The sequence below is a fragment of the Halichoeres trimaculatus genome, unplaced genomic scaffold (assembly GCF_033239565.1).
Source record: "Halichoeres trimaculatus isolate MK-OKI-2021-1 unplaced genomic scaffold, fHalTri1.1 fHalTri1_scaffold_3, whole genome shotgun sequence".
Classification (NCBI taxonomy): Eukaryota; Metazoa; Chordata; class Actinopteri; order Labriformes; family Labridae; genus Halichoeres; species Halichoeres trimaculatus.
Genome location: NW_027437181.1, coordinates 3,775,588 through 3,790,734, shown reverse-complemented (window position 1 = coordinate 3,790,734; position 15,147 = coordinate 3,775,588). Strand labels below are relative to the sequence as shown.

At 39.1% G+C, this 15,147-nt stretch overlaps 1 protein-coding gene across 1 annotated transcript; it reads left to right on the top strand.

Annotated features, from left to right (window-relative positions):
• Window positions 1–1,335: 1,335 nt before the first annotated feature.
• On the top strand, window positions 1,336–14,506 carry slc1a2a (solute carrier family 1 member 2a). Its single transcript, XM_074666130.1, has 10 exons — window positions 1,336–1,468; window positions 2,086–2,238; window positions 5,433–5,683; window positions 5,786–5,894; window positions 7,601–7,727; window positions 7,816–8,049; window positions 8,589–8,783; window positions 9,245–9,379; window positions 13,131–13,341; window positions 14,289–14,506. Exons 1-10 carry the CDS (start codon window positions 1,336–1,338, stop codon window positions 14,358–14,360), a joined length of 1,620 nt encoding a protein of 539 aa, XP_074522231.1. The 3' UTR covers window positions 14,361–14,506.
• Window positions 14,507–15,147: the final 641 nt, after the last annotated feature.

Genomic DNA, 15,147 nt, shown 5'->3' with positions numbered 1-15,147 from the left:
GTCTAAAAAGACATTTTCTACTGAAAATGAGACAAAAACACTTGATAAGATTTCAGTTTTTTGCCGTGAAATGCTTTTATAGAGAGGGTCAAATGTTTATTTGACAGAAATGCCATCGTTAGAGCTGAATATCTGGGTCTGAAAAGGGTATTAGATCTTGTTACCCGTCAAATACTTCTGCCCAAAGTAACAAACTTCAACTTTTCCAAACAAGCTGTCCAATGGGGGAAATCCGATTAGAGAGAAAAGAACGTTTCATGTCCTGGAAATGTTTTCAAAATGCTTCACCTCACTTTAATTGTCTGATTGCACTGCAAAAAAAAATGAAATCTTACCAAGTGGAAAATGTCTTTTTAGACTTAATCTGAGCCACATTCATTTGACCAGTCCAGAAAAATGTCTTGTTTCAAGTTACTTGAAAAAAATGAGGTCTGAATTGCTTGTAACAATTTTTTCTTGTTCCATCGGCAGATTTTTTGTAATTTTTTGTTACAGCAATTCAGACCTTATTTTAGTCTTCAAACAACTTTTAAAAAGCCTTTTCCTGGGCTGATAAGATGAAAGTGACTCATATAAAGTGTAATCAGACAAATTTTACCTAAAATTAGGCAAAAAACCCTGATACCCTGATACAATTTCATTTTTTTGCAGTGTGGAGTCCCACAAGGCTCCATACTTGGACCCATCTTGTTCTTATTAATGACATTGATGACTAAATGTACTCTAAAAAGTTAAAGTCCAATGATGCAGTAATTTTTTTACATATGCAACAAGTAATCATAAAATGTCTATTAATATGCACTATCCCTTTAAATAAATAAATTAAATTAAAATTTCTACACAAAATGATCATGGTTGTTATTGAGGTAAAATGTGATCAAAATGGGTTTGCTTCAGGAGCATTATTACTTCATCCTGTCATCCGCACATGGTCGATGCTGTTCTCAAAATCAAGACGGATATCATCCAACAAGCTGCAGAGGATGTGACATCACGGTGGCCCCCTCCATGTTATGTTATGTTAAACTTCCTGTTCTCAAAGCCCTGTGCCCACATGTGCAGATCCCTTCTCCAACGTGTGGAAGTGTTACTAACACAAACAAAAGCATGAGCCATCACCGCCCTGCCATGGATCTCCAGTTATGTATGCCACGATGCACAACTGAGCATGAAATGCTGCTTCTGGGAATCAAATCCCAGGACATTTAAGTGCTGAGAAAGAGTGTTACCGCTGTGATAAACCCTCAGCTGTGGATCCCACTTGTCGTTGTTTACTGTTTGTGATGTTCTTGGTGGTGAAAGAATTGTGTCTTCTTCTCTTTCAGTGCCAACAGTATGCAGAAGCAAGTGGAGGTCAGGATGGATGAGAGCCACCTGGAGCCCAGAGTGGACACCACCACGGAGAGCGTGTGCAGCTCTCTGTGCGACAAAATCATGAAGAACATGGTTCTCACGCTCACAATCCTCGGTGAGTGTTTGGCCCTGGTTTTGGTGACTCAAAGGAGGGGCAGAGACTCTGGACAAGCTGCATCAGGAACACGTTTGTTATGAGTTCACTCAGGCAGCCGAGTGCATCCACAGATACTGTGCACTGAGGACACCAGCATGTTTTTTGGGCTGTGATAGTAACCAGGAGGGATAAAATCAAGCCTCTATTGATGCTTTTTATGCATCATTTAAATGTGGAATCAGGAGTTGATACCAAATCCAAATTTTGTCAGGACTAGAGATGAACTCAGCAGGAAAAAGATTTCTGCCGTTTTTCTCTCTCTCACTATTTTTTCAGATCAAAGTCTTTTTTTTTTTGCTGTTTTTTTTTACTAGTTGATTTAGAGTAAAAGAAAAGTGTCCCTAAAGAAGCAGATTTCGTCAGGCTCACATTAACTCAGTCATCACAGTGATGACTGAAGCCCAGATGACAGGTTGGGATGTTAATGAAGCCTCTAACGAGTAAAAGATGACGGTTTATTTCTGCACAGATGTTGATGTGCTCTCCTTCAGACACCGACGGTGCTCACAGTAACCGTCTCGTTTGCTTTGTGATGTTTTTTTTTTGTTTGATTTGTGTTTTTCTCGCCCACTCAGGTGTGTTTTTGGGCTCCATTGCTGGAATGCTGCTGCGGCACATATCCCCTCTTCCTCCTGATGTTATTATGATCATCGCCTTCCCAGGGGAGATCCTAATGAGGATGCTGAAGATGCTTATTCTGCCTCTTGTTGTTTCCAGTCTGGTCACAGGTGGGTGGGGTACAGTAGCACACTGCAAATGTTCTGCTTAATTTGCAGGCTGAATGTCCTGAAATGAGGACGAGCGGTGCACCTTGTTGCTTTCAGGGAGTTAAGTTGCAACAGGAGAGACAGGAGAGTGGGCGGATTTTTTTGCCAGGCAAACTAAAAAAAAAAAGCTTCATAAAGTGTTTATTGTGTGCAGGGCTGAGATCTGTGTGTGTGTTTGTGGAGCCTCACACAGATTTGTGTTAGGTGTATCTAGAACAGGTACACAGATGTTCCTGTTTTTCAACACCCAAAAGTATTTTTTGGGGAAAATAAAACTTGATACTGGTTCAAAAACTGCAACCAGGACTACAAAATCCACTCAAGGTGTATAGATATTTGGTATAAGTCGATTAAAATCACAGAGCATGCGACCGTTCCTCTATTGCATCATATCCAAGCTGTGATATGCTGTTATGTGACGTATTTCTGGCAAATCAGCTTTTAATATTTTATCTACATCCTGCACAGCTTGGTTAATTGAAATGTTGATGTCAAAGATCCAAATACTGCCATTAAACACGCTCAATCAAACATTAGAGACTTTTTTTGTAACCTTAAAGGCCAATTTATCCGTCCTTTTAAGCCAGGGGTCTGCAACTTTTGCCTTCATAGGAGCCATTTAGCCTCAGCTCACCTGGATTCAAATCATTCAGGAGCCACAAAATCTACTTTAACTTCTCAGTCAAGACAAAAAAGTACACAAATTTGAAACATATTAGAAATCCAGCGAATAATCATCTAAATAAAAAGATTGTATGTTTATTGAATTGTAAATGCTTTGTCCCCTTTTTTTTAAATATTCGATATATTTGCAAATATTTTTTAAAAAAATAGTAAACTAAGTAATATCATAGTTCATTAATTTGCAAAATTTAAGATATTTCAGTAAGATTGCTATTTTTTAAAATCATAAAATACAAAAGAAAAAGAAAAATGGCTGAAATTGCAAAAAAAAAATGAAATTTCAAAACTGTACTGAAATTTCATAAGTTTCCAAAAAAAATAAATAAATAAATAAATAAATAAATAAATAAATAAAAAATAAAAAAACTGTCATTTAAAAAATTTGCTCCATTTTTAATTATTTAAAAAAAAATTGGGAATAAATGCAGATATTGGGGAAAAAATTTGAAATTTAAAAATTTTCAAAATCTAAAAAAAAATTGGAATATTGATCTCTAAATTTGTAAAAAAAAAAAAAAAAAAAAAAAAAAAAAAAAAAGTCTACAAAAATGAATTTCAAAAAATTTGCAAAAAGTTGAAAAAATAAAGAAATAACTAATAAGACAAATAATTGATAAATAATAAAATAATAATTTAAAATCTGTATTTCACTGATATTTTTTCAAATCTACAAGGAGCCACAGCAAAGGAGTGAGAGAGCCGCAGGTTGCAGACCCCTGTTTTAAGCATATCTCACTGCTCACATACCTGCATGCGTCCTTTCAGTTGGCATTGCTGTTACCCAATGTATCCACCAGGGGGGAAGCAGCCCAGAGTCAAAAGTGTATGACAACAACAAACTCAAAAGAAACATGGCGACTGTGGGGGAGGTATTGCAAATTTACCTCTGACATCAAAGACGAAAACGGGGGCAGCGTTGAAGGAGGAGGCGGGTGAGGCCTTTAAATACGTCCCAAAATACCCGCCATTGTTATTTGTTCTTCGTGTCTCGCTAAAGCTACGTATCAAATAGTAACGGCAACACTGCCTCTACGGTTTCCGGTGGTACTGCTCCGTTTGGCGCGTGTCCGTGACTATGGTCCGTGAGTACAATGCCCTCACTGACATACAAACAGTTCCCTGTGAATGACAAACCGTTGCTGTTGATTTCGTCGTGTATTTATTCACAAACGGCTCTGTAAAACTCCAAATACAAAGAATAAGCATTATAATTTAACGTTAACAATCAGACAGATATACACAATCGAGCATACCAAAGCAGAACCACTTCTGAACCAGCTAGCAAAAGTCCGCTAGCTTAATGCTAACGCTTATGGTAAATCTCATTCGCTGGCTAACGCGCTTAGCGTCGAGACTGTTAAATATGCTGAGAACATATTTGGGCCTACACAGACGCACATAACACACTTCACTCATTAATACTCACATGTCTATGTACTCAAATGTGTTTTTCTTGCTCTCAAAATTTCTAAAAAAAAGTGACTCAAACTAGTTTAAATAGAAAGTATCTGTGAGCTGCTTCTTGATTCTCACTAACTGGTCTACAGAGGTCCTGAAAAGCTACAACATAATAACTCTAGAGTCACTTCGAAACTAAATGGACAAGAGGCTCTGTCCATATCCAGATCAGTATCTAATGTGCAAAAATGGGCCTTAAATGATATATTACTCTAAACAGCAAATGATTGTGGGAACAAATGAAATAACAACACTGTAAAGGACAGTTATAATACTTTTGCAGCTGCCTTTTCACCGTGTATAATCTAAACTCTGTATGTATAAGTGTGTATTTTTCATAAACGAGAGTGCAAACACATTTTCAACAGTTTTTTCAGCACAAATTTGAAACTTATACAACTTCCCTTATGTCCTCCTAACCAAATCAGCTTTGAGCGTGTGACTTACTATATAGATAAACACTGCTTTTATTCACCATGTGTTTTGGAGGACATTTATTAAGACCGGATGTCTGGTCTCTCCTAAAGGCAACAGTTATAAGGAGTTACAACCACTTACTGTCGTTCTGGATGACTGAAAAGTTGCATTTAACGCGATTTCAAGGGTCGTGCTGAGTATAAATTTGAATTATGTCGAGTTTTTGGAGTGAGTCATCTCACTCTGGGAGCAATTTATGTAAAATGTTTGGTCTAAGAGTTGTTCAGAACGTAAAAACAGAATGTGTTTATAGAGAGGGAAAAAAGCAGCAGTTACAACACCAGCATCTCCTGTGCTTTAAAGGTGAAAGCAGAGTGGAACTACATTTGTTAAAACAAGCGAAACAACTTAGTTGGGATTTTGTTTCATTCTTGCAAATGAAAATGAAATTATTCAAAATCTTTTGACTCAAACAAATCCACCCTGTCACCTGTCAGAGACTGAAAACTTGGACAGTACATAACTATTCACCAGTAAACTTTTGTACAGATGTTTCCACTCACTGTAACTCTCTATTGACTCTGTTACGCCTGCAGGACTTGCTGGTTTGGATGCCAAATCTAGCGGCCGTCTGGGCACCCGCGCCATGGTGTACTACATGTCCACGACAGTGATCGCAGCTGTCCTCGGGGTGATCCTGGTGCTGCTCATCCATCCCGGAAACCCGAAGCTGAGGGCAAACATGGGACAGGGAAAGAAGAACGATGAGGTGTCAAGCATGGATGCATTCTTCGATCTCATCCGAAATCTTTTCCCAGAAAACCTGGTGCAGGCGTGCTTTCAGCAGGTACAGTGGGAGTCTCACAGAAACCCTTTCACCCCCACGATAACTCTGATTCATGCCCGAGGAGCTCCAACTCTTTGTTCTTCTCCTCTGATTTGTGTCCAGATCCAGACGGTAACCACCAAAGTACCTGTGCCCACTAACAGAACCAAAGCACCTCCACAGTTCACAATAAAGAGGTCGCTTCAGTTCAAGGGAGGGATGAACGTCCTGGGTAGGTGAAAAGTTTGAAAACACTCCCACTGCATAAGTGAGGGGGAAAAGTTCTTGAAGAAAAAGGAAGTTATTTTTCTCTCTCAGTTACATAAGAGAAAAAAGCAGAGAAGTTACACCAACACCAGTGCTGCACTAGTGTTAACATCCAAAAACAGCCGGAAAATTGACTTAAAGGCCCTGCGAGGACTTTATAAGAGACTCTGAAATAGCCTTACTTTTATTTATTTGCCTGTTTATGATTCACGGCACCAGGCGCCAAACTGTGGCACAAAATAAGTTTGCATGTTGGCAAAAAGTTGTCCTGAGCAAAGAAAAGTAGAGTTAAAGAGGCTGTGAGGAGTTTCTAAGTGATCTCAAAAAAGTCTTCGGACTAGATATTTGCCTGATCATAATCCACTCTTTAAGATGAGATTATCAGCATCAACAAAGGTTATATCAAAATGCTACTTCTTGGCTTCCCAATTGGATCAAGCAGGAAAGGATTGATGTTCGACATGTCAAAGTCTCTATGACGACACCGCGCCAGCGGATGAAGTTCAGTAGTGAGAAGAGAGATCTGTGTTTTTCTCTGCTGAAAATGATTTCTGTGATTAATTTTGTAGTGATGGTGGACACTGGAGCCTAACTGTCAGACAGAAAAAGGACAGAAGAAAGAGAAACAGGAGAGAGATAGAGCACAAGCTAAAGGCTAAAAAGGCTAAACTGTTTGTGCTAATGTTGACTCCAACCCACAGTCAGCAGTTATTCTGCAGTGGTCTGTTCAAACTTGAGAGTCTATCAATAAAATGAAGAGTGTGGTTACTTAATTACATACACATTGACAGTGTTTACTTGTTGTTACGTTAGCCTGCATATATGTCGGAGCACCGGGCTGCCGATAGCACTACATAAAGTTGGCTACTACAACATTTTCTTGATGTCACGTTTGAAACCATAGCGCTACGTAATTGTACTGATGAATACCTTACCTAGGCACGTTGTAGTGTGTATAAAGTTGACTTGAACAAAGAAAATTTCTTTCAGTCTGATCTCCATTTAATTCGACAGTGCATGTGAGACTCCAGACCACAAGGTGGCGAGGGAGTGCAATCAAAACAGATCCTCCACATGGCATCTTTACATGGGAGATCTGCTGTTATCTGCCGTTACTTTGTTTCAAAACAACCTTAGTAAGAGTCATTTATTTATGACAGTGGATAATGGTGCTCATGGGAAATGGAGTCTTAATCCCAGGAAAAACAGTCATAAGTGCCATAGGGAACACCTTCGAAGGAAACAGACAAATGCTGCCTGGTGTTTTGAAGTTGCAGTAACAAAAGAACTTCAGATGGATGCATTTTAAGCCCTGTTTCCACCAAGCGGTTCAGTAAAGCACACATTTTATGGCTGGTACCGACCCATACGGTCCCACTTTTTAGTACCCTACTTCTGGGCTGCAAGACGTACCGATCTAACACCAGAAGGTGGAGCTAGAAACACCGCAGTTTGTTGATTACACACCACCTACCAAGTAGGGCACGGTTGGCTGTGGAAATTAAGATGCAGTCCCACAATTATCTCGTCAGATCTTGCAGATACAAAGATTTAGAGACTTATTGTCACTTTTTGCTTGTAAATAAAAATCCTTGACACCTCAAAATGTACACTTTCATAAACAGGTTTAAGGAAGAGTAACCTTGTATTGCTTCATTTTGCATCCTGCAGGTCTGATCGGATTCTTCGTTGCTTTCGGTGTCATCATGGGCAAAATGGGAGAGAAGGCCAAACTGATGTTGGAGTTTTTCAACGTCCTGAATGAGATTGTCATGAGGCTCGTTGGTGCAATCATGTGGTAAATACCATCAACTAGACTCCACAGATTATTATAAATATAGAGTCACCTTTACAACCTAGAAAACTCACCCTGCACCTGTCTCCAGGTACTCTCCCGTTGGTATCGCCTGCCTCATCTGTGGAAAGATCATCTCCATCGCCGACTTGGAGGTGGTGGCCCGACAGCTGGGAATGTACATGGTCACTGTGATCGTGGGCCTCATCATCCACGGAGGAATCTTCCTCCCGCTGATATATTTTATAATAGTGAAGGAAAACCCTTTCAAGTTCTTCATGGGAATATTCCAAGCTTGGGTCACAGCGCTCGGCACAGCGTCCAGGTACGACAGATTTCTTATTCTTCCATTATTCTGCTCTGAAAGCCAGACAGGCGCTGACCCCGATGAGATCAGACCCAGTTTAATTCAGGCTTCCTCTCTTCCTGTGAATAACACACTGCACATTTTCATCCAGAAGTAGCCTTGATTTCCAAATGTTGAAGCATGGAGTAGTCTCGCCAGCCATGGCTTCTCACTGTGCCTCCGTGTGGAATATCTCTCCTTTACTCTATGTTTTATTAATGATGTGGAGGAACTGTCTCCCCCTCCTGAGGTGGGCTTAGTTCTCTCAAGTTCACCACTCCTCTGCCAACCAGAAAGCCCTCTTAATTATCAGACAAAGCATACAAAACAACCGCTGAGTCACAACCGCTGTTCCCTCTGTGAGATTCACCCTGAAAGTGAATCCAGTTCGTTTAACTTTGGAGGAGTTAAAGTCGCGGCAGCCTCAGTCTACTGTAACTGTATCAGTGGGCTCAAGAAGCAGATTAACTGATCAAATCGAGTTCGACCAACTTGTTTTGTCTTGTTTTCGTCTGCAGTGCCGGTACCTTGCCCGTTACCTTCCGGTGCCTCGAAGAAAACCTCGGCATTGACAAGAGAGTGACGCGCTTCGTCCTCCCAGTGGGCGCCACCATCAACATGGACGGCACGGCGCTTTACGAGGCAGTGGCTGCCATCTTCATCGCTCAGATGAATGGGATCGCGCTCGACTGGGGCCAGATTGTTACTGTCAGGTGAGACGGTGGAGACGGGGAGACATCATCATCATCATCTGTTTGAGGGGTAACATCGTGGCACATTCTGCTCACAGATGGTTTAAATCTGCCCGAACAGAAGAATAACGATCCTTATATCAAATGATATTATCCCACATAAAAACTGATTAAAGCTGCAGGCTGTAAAGAGATTGTGAGTACAGTAAACCTTGTGGAAAGTGTGATTTTATTCCACATTGCTGAAATAAAATAATAGTTTAAGGGTTATGATACCACTCTGAATGTGACTCCAAAGGTTTTAATATAACTTTCCAACTAAAACATTATGGGCTCGTATTTCCTCCTTTGATCATTTTAAACCTTTAATTCATTCTCCCTCCATTTTTATTGAAACTGTACTCATAATCCTGAAAATGTCGAGTGTGTGTGTATTCTGTGTTCCCTCCCCGTGCTGACTCTTACACCTGTCTCCTCTGTAGTATGACAGCCACTCTGGCCAGTGTGGGAGCTGCCAGTATCCCCAGTGCTGGACTGGTGACCATGCTTCTGATCCTCACAGCAGTGGGTCTGCCCACTCAGGACATCAGCCTGCTGGTGGCTGTGGACTGGCTGCTGTAAGTTCAACATCAAAACATCTGACACAGAGAAATGAACACGACGAAATATTCTGCTTCCCACATTCATGTTGGTTAAATTTCTCCACTGAGGAGGTATTTTAAAATAATTGTTTTACTTGTGTCTTGAAACAAATAAATGCCAGAAAATATCCACTTCCACCAAAATGTAAAAAAAAAAGAGTAAATGTTTGATTTGGTCAGAGTGAAACTTTAAGGCAGTTTTCGGTTATAAGTCGCCAGAAATTGACAAATGGAGAAAAAAATAAATAAATAAAATTTTAAGGTGTATTTTTATTGCATTTAACAATAATACATAAATAAAATATGTAAAAAAATTTTTTTTTTTTTTTTGGCAATAATTTTTTTTGCTGCCAGGGGCGTATCCAAGAGTTGGACAGGGGTGCCCACGACCCACCTCACTCAAATTGGCCACCCCAAAATCTTAAACCATTTTTGACTATTTAGATTTTAAAACTTAGTAGTTTATTTAAAATAATCATAATTGGCTGTGGTTTAACAGTCTGGAGAGCTGATATTATTTTTTTAAGTTACTTAGCAGAAATTTTAAGTCTGACTAGCTAACTAGCTAATTTTATTTTAGCCAATTTAAAATAAAAAATTAGAAAAAAAAAAAAAAAAAAGCAAAGTTATTGAGAGCAAGACATGATCGCAGAGTGTACAGGAAAGACAGCCTTATTAGCAAGGCATGTTTATTTATATAGCACATTTAGGCAGCAGGGAAATTCAAAGTGCACATTGAAAGGTCAGCAAAACATAAAAAAAAATAAAATGTCCAAAAAGAACATTATAATAGATTTTAAGATAAAAGCACAAGTTAGTCAAGTGCGGCTAAAGTTAGCAGAGCATAAGCTATCTGTGCTTCATACAGGTTTTTATCCTCAATCCTGTCCTGGTTACACATCACTTTAGTCACATACTTCCTTAGCAGAATGCTACCAAACTATATCCAAAATGCCATCTGCCATCTGTGCTTATTTACATCTGGGTAGTTAAGCATTAAAGAGTTATGGTATTACACCGCTTACAGCTTATGTACAACATGACACCAGCATTACAGGTGTCATTAAACAAAAACATTCATAACCTGTTTAACTGATGACTCATTTTGTTGTGGGCTAGCGAGGATGACAAGATTAATCTTTTTGTGTTTATTGTTTTTAATCCTGAAAGAATTATGCAGAGGGATTTTGGGCGTTGCCTTTTTATTCTGTTATTTTTAACGTGCAAACTTTGAAAATCATATTTCAGCATTTACAGCGTGATAAAGAGTTAGAGAAAAGATGAACACATGCTTTTCATTCTGGGTGTGCAATCCACTGCCCAAGCTTGGCCTCCTCAGTCCAAAAAAGTTAGGCTCCGCCCCCGATGATAGCCAACAGTAACACAGGACTCAGATCATGTAGAGTCAGGTGTTGGGAGTGGTTTTAACATCTATTTTCCCTGCCTGTCAACACAAAGTGATTATTATTGTGTTATAAAACACATTTTCTGGAGGCGTAAACAGATGTGACTTTGATAACTCTTCTGCAGCTTTCTCCAGTTTTGTTCTCTCTGAGCCCACCTACTCACTCATTCACTCATTCACTCCTTCACTCCTTCACTCACTCACTGACATCTCTGTGGTGATCCAGAGTCAAAACCATGGCACATAATCCATTAACAGAAATAAAAAGAAAACCATCTGGCAATTTCTTTCACTGCTGGCAGCAGATCTGGGATTACTCATGTGGGAATAAGCTGCCCCACCTACAACCTTTCACGATCACAGGGTTTTGGTTCAACCCTAGGCAAAATGATTCATACCAAGGATAGAAACTCTGTTTATAATTCAATTAACCTTGAAAACTGATGTATTGTTGCTAATGAATACAGAAAAATAATCCTTTCTGACCTACTTTATATTGTTGCTTTTATTGGCAGATCTGTGGTGGCTGACAAGTGCAGTCCTGCTGCATCTGCCGAAACCGAATCCACTGACAGTGAACAGATGCAAATTTAGAAAAACATGCAGGAGTCCAAAACAAATTCAGCAGAAGGGTCATGCAAATGAGAAAAAACACATAAAAACATAAAAAAATAAAGAAATAAAACATGCATTAACAGAAATAACAAACTACAATAGAAGAAAGCTGCAAAATCAGGCCTAACAGAGGCCTGTGGTGGCTCTTAAAGGGACAGTTTCTTTTCCTCAGCTGCACATTTCTGAGTTTGCATAGTTTGTTGAATTTGCAGCTCATTTTTGCTTTTGTACTTGTTTTAACTTTTGCATGTGCATTTTTTTTAATTTTTTTTTAATATGCATTGTTTCTAATTTTGCAGCCTTTTCCAGTTTTTTTTGAGGTTTTGTTTTTGGGATGCTGTGGACCAATTAGACTCAGGGGTCCAAATCCACAGTTTTTTTTATCAGAAATCAGAAATAATTTATTGATCCCTGAGGGGAAATGGCTTTTTAATTACAGCTACTCCCTTCAAACAGAATATAAGATATAAGAAATACAAATAAAAGAAAGATTTTAAACAAATTTTGGTAGCCGACAGGGTTAGCTTTGAGTCTGCGATTGTTAAAGTAAATACACTTTACATCGGTAGGAGCTTGATTATACACAAACCGTCATCATATTCAATCTCTGCAGCTATTCTACTCCAAGCTTTATAATCTTTTTCTTTGAAGTTTTTTGTCTTTTGGCAGAAAATCAACTTCGGTCTGAAAAAAATAAAAGCCACTGTTTTTGTGAAAGAACGTTGTTGGTGTGAAAGCTTGCATTGAAAATCAGTTGGTTCGGAAAAAATAAAGTGGAAAATATTCGCATGAAAAATATGCATCTGGTGTGCAAAGGGCTTAAGTGTAACATGAAATTTAATAAAATATAAGTATGAGCATTTTCTAGGAATACGGTGTAAAAATAGTGACATAAATTACGGACTATTGTGGAAAAACTGGCATTAAATTACACATTTTTAACCCCTGATATTCTTAGTAGTGTATTAAATTCACCTGAAAACATTTAAAAAAATCCTCCTTGTTTATGAGAAAATACCTCATAAAAACAGGATTTTTTATTTATCATAGAATGTCCTGTTTTATTTATTTTTTATATTTTTGTTTTTACAAGATACTATTTTGTAGAAACAGGAATCTAAAAAGTAAAGAAATTCCTGAAAATCTTTAATCGTCATCTTGATGAAGAAACATGTTTCGCTTTTTAAACCTTATTCAGTTTTATTTCTCTCTTGGTTAAAAACATTGGGAGACACTTGTGTCTTTAAGAAGTAAAGATGGTATTGTTATTATTTTTCCCTTTTTGCGACCTGATGAACTTGCGTTGTTTTGCTGCTGAAAGTACTGGAAAAGTTCTGGTTTTGTTTACATAAGATGATTTCCATGGGGATCCAGTATTTTGGGGGTTGCCTGATTGTTTCTTGACTAACCACATAGCCAGCTTGAATACACTTCAGATCATCTTATATCCACGCAGTCTGCCATATTGGTCCTGCTGGTCCTGGAAAAGAGCAGATCTGAGTGAGCTTTATGCCTGAACAACTGATGGAGATGACGGTTAAAGATTTTCAGTATTTTTTTAACTTTACTTTTCCTCTACTAGGAAGTTTAAAAACAAAAACAAAAATCTTTTTTTTTTCTCAATATAACAGGAGGATTTCTTTAAAATTTTTACTGTAACCTGTAGCCTCTTTGCCCCTGACTTCTCCTTTGTCCTTCTTCTCGCAGGGACCGTTTCCGTACCTCTGTGAACGTGGTCGGGGACTCCTACGGCGCAGGCATCGTGTACCACCTCTCCAAACACGAGCTGGACTCCTACGACTCCCAGCAGACCCGGATGGAGGACTTTGAGATGTCAAAATCACAATCATTTTATGAAAATAACACCAACCAGAATGTTTATGCTCACCACAACTCAATCTTAATAGACGACTGCAAGGTACATTTCACGTTAACAGACATAGAGACCTGTATGTAGAGACCCCGCCCCCCTCCCTCCCTGCTCTGTGCTCGTGTCCGTGCTCGTGTCTCTTTTCTGTGTTCATGTGTGTAGCAACAGTCATATTTCTATGACGGGAAACTTTTTCTGTACAGAAAAAGAGGTGAAGAAGCAGAACTTGATTTATCTTGATTTATGAATTCACATTTTTATCATATGAAAAAGCAGTTTTTGTGATACCAGGTCAAACAAAAGCTTTTCTTTTTTTCTTACTTTGGTCTCACTCTGATGATTTCCATCTTTTTTCAGTCTAAGGCATCAACTAAATATGTTGTCTTGTGCACAATTCTACCTGACTTGTTGTTGTGGAAGATGTTTTTCTTTTTGTCCACTACGCTGGACATGTATTTGTGGCAGCCCAGATCAAATTACAGTTCCCTAAAAATTGCCAACCCAGTGGTACACATAAAGACTGCTGTTTCACCTTGTTGCATGCAAAGTTATGCATACATTCCTAAAATGTATGCAGCTGTATTTTACCTACTTCTTCAACAACCCAGAGCAAATTCGTAGTCATTTTATTTAGAGGAGCTAATCTTTATATCACTGTATGTATGATGCAACTTTTCGTCTCATGCAAAAGTTGCATTATTGTTTCATTTTGCAATTCAGTTGGGCAGAGAAGCCATAAAATACATGGCCAACTCCTTTTTTTATATTTGTACACCTGTCACTGACGAACAGGCATGTAAACAGCATCAGTGTTTTTTTTTATTGTAATGTTATTTTCTATGTCAAGTGGAATTCACCTGCTCCGGCCCGACCTCGAAGGCCTGATTGTAGTGAAGCTATGGCTTCTCTTCCCAACCATTCCTGTTTTTCTAACAAAAAAAAAAAAGATGGTGCCTTGGCCCAAATGGTTAGATGTTCCTCATAACTGCTTTCAGGTGACCATGGGCAAAAATGGCAAGACTGCAGAGTTCTCTCTTGTTGAGGAGGGACCGTGGAAATGCGAGTAAAGCAAGTCCAGATGCTGCCGCGCCTTACCCTGAGTTCCAACTGCTTTGACTCTCTGCCGACCCGAGTAGAAAACCGCAAAATCACACAGAGAGGAGAAAATGTGTTAGTAAATCCAACAGCCTCTCTCAGCTGCCGTGCAGGTAGCTAACGGACCAAATTACAAATGACTCAACAGCTTGTATAAATCCTTCATTTGCACTAACTAAACGCAGACTGATCCATTCGACGCCCTCCGTAAAGAAGAATTCAGTTGACAAGACTCCTTACGTGGTGCTGCTGTGAGCTTCCTGATTGTCAACAAATGAATTCTTCATGTGCAACATTTATTTTCTCTTCTTTTTTTGTATAAAAGTTTGTTTGTAGCTTGAAGGGCAGAGATGATCTGTGGATGATGGCCTTTTGCAAGGTTGTTAGTTTAATTCAAAATGATCCAGAAGTTAACGGACCACAGATTAGAGCGTTGTGTTTGTGTCATTTCTAAAAAAAAAACTCTGTCTTCTTCTGAAATGTCCAGGAACACTGGACCAAATGTACAAAATACTGCAAACGCTGACTGAATGAAACAGTGCGTACAGGAGGGTTAAACACTGAGCCACCTTTGACTTTCTGACTTAAAGGATTACACCTGGATGGCGAACACATGGTCAAGCCTGAGATAAGCTGAGGACTTAGACCATAAGAGGAGGGGCGTGGCCTCTAAATGTGGCAACAAACAGTACATGATGTGTTGCAGGGAACAGAGCACGTGAAAAATGTCCTTCCTGATTTTATTTATGATGTTTTGTA